Raw genomic sequence first — 3,317 nt, forward strand, 5'->3', positions numbered from 1 at the left:
GGCCTTTCCCGCGCAACCCCAGCAGCAGCAGCAGCCGCCGCAGCCGCCGCACCACCTGCCCCAGCAGATGCCTGTGCAGCACCCGCGGCTGCAAGCCCTGAAGGAGGAGCCTCAGACAGTGCCCGAGATGCCTGGCGAGACGCCGCCCCTGTCCCCCATTGACATGGAGTCCCAGGAGCGGATCAAGGCGGAGAGGAAGCGCATGAGGAACCGCATTGCTGCCTCCAAGTGCCGAAAAAGGAAGCTGGAGAGAATCGCCCGGCTGGAGGAAAAAGTGAAAACCTTGAAAGCTCAGAACTCGGAGCTGGCGTCCACGGCCAACATGCTCAGGGAACAGGTGGCACAGCTTAAACAGAAAGTCATGAACCACGTTAACAGTGGGTGCCAACTCATGCTAACGCAGCAGTTGCAAACATTTTGAAGAGAGACTGTTGGGGGCTGAGGGGCAACGGAGAAAAAAAATAACACAGAGAGACAGACTTGAGAACTTGACAAGTTGCGACGGAGAGAAAAGAGAAGTGTCCGAGAACTAAAGCCAAGGGTATCCAAGTTGGACTGGGTTGCGTCCTGACGGCGCCCCCAGTGTGCACGAGTGGGAAGGACTTGGCGCGCCCTCCCTTGGCGTGGAGCCAGGGAGCGGCCGCCGGCGGGCTGCCCCGCTTTGCGGACGGGCTGTCCCCGCGCGAACGGAACGTTGGACTTTTCGTTAACATTGACCAAGAACTGCATGGACCTAACATTCGATCTCATTCAGTATTAAAGGGGGGAGGGGGAGGGGGTTACAAACTGCAATAGAGACTGTAGATTGCTTCTGTAGTACTCATTAAGAACACAAAGCGGGGGGGAGGGCTGGGGAGGGGCGGCAGGAGGGAGGTTTGTGAGAGCGAGGCTGAGCCTACAGATGAACTCTTTCTGGCCTGCCTTCGTTAACTGTGTATGTACATATATATATTTTTTAATTTGATGAAAGCTGATTACTGTCAATAAACAGCTTCATGCCTTTGTAAGTTATTTCTTGTTTGTTTGTTTGGGTGTCCTGCCCAGTGTTGTTTGTAAATAAGAGATTTGGAGCACTCTGAGTTTACCATTTGTAATAAAGTATATAATTTTTTTATGTTTTGTTTCTGAAAATTCCAGAAAGGATATTTAAGAAAATACAATAAACTATTGAAAAGTACTCCCCTAACCTCTTTTCTGCATCATCTATAGATACTAGCTATCTAGGTGGAGTTGAAAGAGTTAAGAATGTCAATTAAAATCACTCTCAGTGCTTCTTACTATCAAGCAGTAAAAACTGTTCTCTATTAGACTTTAGAAATAAATGTTCCTGATGTACCTGCTTCTATGGTCAGGTTATACTCTTCTTCCCCCAGCTATCTATATGGAATTGCTTACCAAAGGATAGTGCGATATTTCAGGAGGCTGGAGGAAGGGGAGGTGTTGCAGTGGAGAGGGACAGCCCACTGGGAAGTCAAACATTTCAAAGTTTGGGATTGTATCAAGTGGCATGTGCTGTGACCATTTATAATGTTAGTAGAAATTTAACAATAGAGGCTTATTCTCAAAGCAGGAATTGGTGGCAGATTTTACAAAAGATGTATCCTTCCAATTTGGAATCTTCTCTTTGACAATTCCTAGATTAAAAGATGGCCTTTGCTTATGAATATTTATAACAGCATTCTTGTCACAATAAATGTATTCAAATACCAATAACAGATCTTGAATTGCTTCCCTTTACTACTTTTTTCTTCCCAATATACTGAAGCTTTTATTTTTAGTTGCTGAGGTTAACATTGCTGCAATCTGAAGTGACTTGAAAATTAAGAAGCACAGAATTTAGGAAGAGTCAAACTGGAAGTTGTGATCTGAATGAAACAGTTTCCCAATTTCATTAATTCCCTCCTCTCTACTACCACCCCTTACCCCCAAATAAATACCTATGCCTAAGGAAAGTAGCAGTTTAGCATTTTGGATCTGTCTATAGTTTATTTCTTAATTTGTTTCTCAAATAATCAACCTTGTTTAAATAATTATAGAATCAGTCTCAAAAGATAGTAATCTAATACTATAGAAAAGATTCACAAGAGAAAACATGAACACCAACTAAGTATTACATGCATAAATCAAACCTCAGCTCTGGGGAAATGGGAAACTTAAATTCTGACTACAGATATAACTTAGGAGATCAACAAGGCAGCGCTCAACAAGGGAACAATTTTTTGCTTGGTTGCTTTTCATCCCAAGAGCCAGTGTGATTATCAGGCAGCAAAAGCAATTTGATATCCAGGAATATTTCACAAACCACTAATTGAGGCAGGGCTGTTTGCTCATTAGCAGTGTTCTAGTACCCAATAGGTCTGGAGTGCTAATATCCTGCCTGTGGCTGTAAATCCAAATACACAAAGAGTTTCTCCTTAGGAGTATCTCTAGGAGTGGAAGAGATTGGACAGGCTTGTTAGCTTCGGGTATACTCTCCCTTGTAATAACACTTCTTGAACAAAGGGTTACTGGGAGCAAAGCCCGGTTTGCCAAACTGAATTTGCCGATGTCAGCAACCCGGAAGGTGAGATGATTTTGACCATATGTAGAAATAGCAGAGGGACAATAAAGCACTTTGGGGTGGGGCTCTGTGGAAGCTAAACAAGAGCCAACTAGAAAAAATAAGCAGGCTGAGGAATTAATTACCTGCAAAGGTAGACTAAGCCCAGACAACAGTACAGCACAGAAAAGCCACACCACTCCCCAGTTTGCTTTAGATTTCAGTGTTTAAAAAAAAAAAAAAAAAAAAAGTCTGAAACTCAGGCCTATCCCCATGCTTGATTGTTTCAATTAACATTCTAAATGTATATTCTTGAAATTCTAACCATTCTAACCAAAAGGGGTGAAAATAAATAATTGTGGTAGAGGAAATTAACCATGATCTCTGGTAAATTTTGGAGACAAAAGATTAACTGCTTATAAACACTTAATGGTTAACTTCATTATGGACCTTCAGTGAGTTAATCTTTAGGTAACACTAATAGTTGGAGCAGATGAAGCTAGTGACACATAGTCATTAATCCTCTTAATTTGTTTTACATCCTATATATGTTACATATATAAAATAATTCAATCAGGGACATAATCCTCTGTATCTATCAAGACAGAGGGTTCATGAACTCAATGAAAATGCCCAGAAAGTTGGGTGTGTGTGTCTGTACACACTCTTCTGAGGAGAGAGATTATTGCTTTTATTTGACCCTCCCAGAGTTCCATGACTCAGTAAAAAAAAAAAAAAAAGAAAGAAAATTATTCATTAGAGATGAAATGTCCAGCTT

At 42.0% G+C, this 3,317-nt stretch overlaps 1 protein-coding gene across 1 annotated transcript in view; it reads left to right on the top strand.

Annotated features, from left to right (window-relative positions):
* JUN (jun proto-oncogene) overlaps positions 1-1,713 on the top strand; it is a 3,727-nt gene extending 2,014 nt beyond the window's left edge. Inside the window, exon 2 of the mRNA XM_011941570.1 lies at positions 1-1,713. Within this exon, the coding sequence (XP_011796960.1) occupies positions 1-421 (421 nt within the window). The 3' untranslated portion in view covers positions 422-1,713.
* The last annotated feature ends 1,604 nt before the right edge of the window (positions 1,714-3,317 follow it).

The sequence above is a fragment of the Colobus angolensis genome, unplaced genomic scaffold, assembly GCF_000951035.1.
Source record: "Colobus angolensis palliatus isolate OR3802 unplaced genomic scaffold, Cang.pa_1.0 Scaffold102, whole genome shotgun sequence".
Classification (NCBI taxonomy): Eukaryota; Metazoa; Chordata; class Mammalia; order Primates; family Cercopithecidae; genus Colobus; species Colobus angolensis.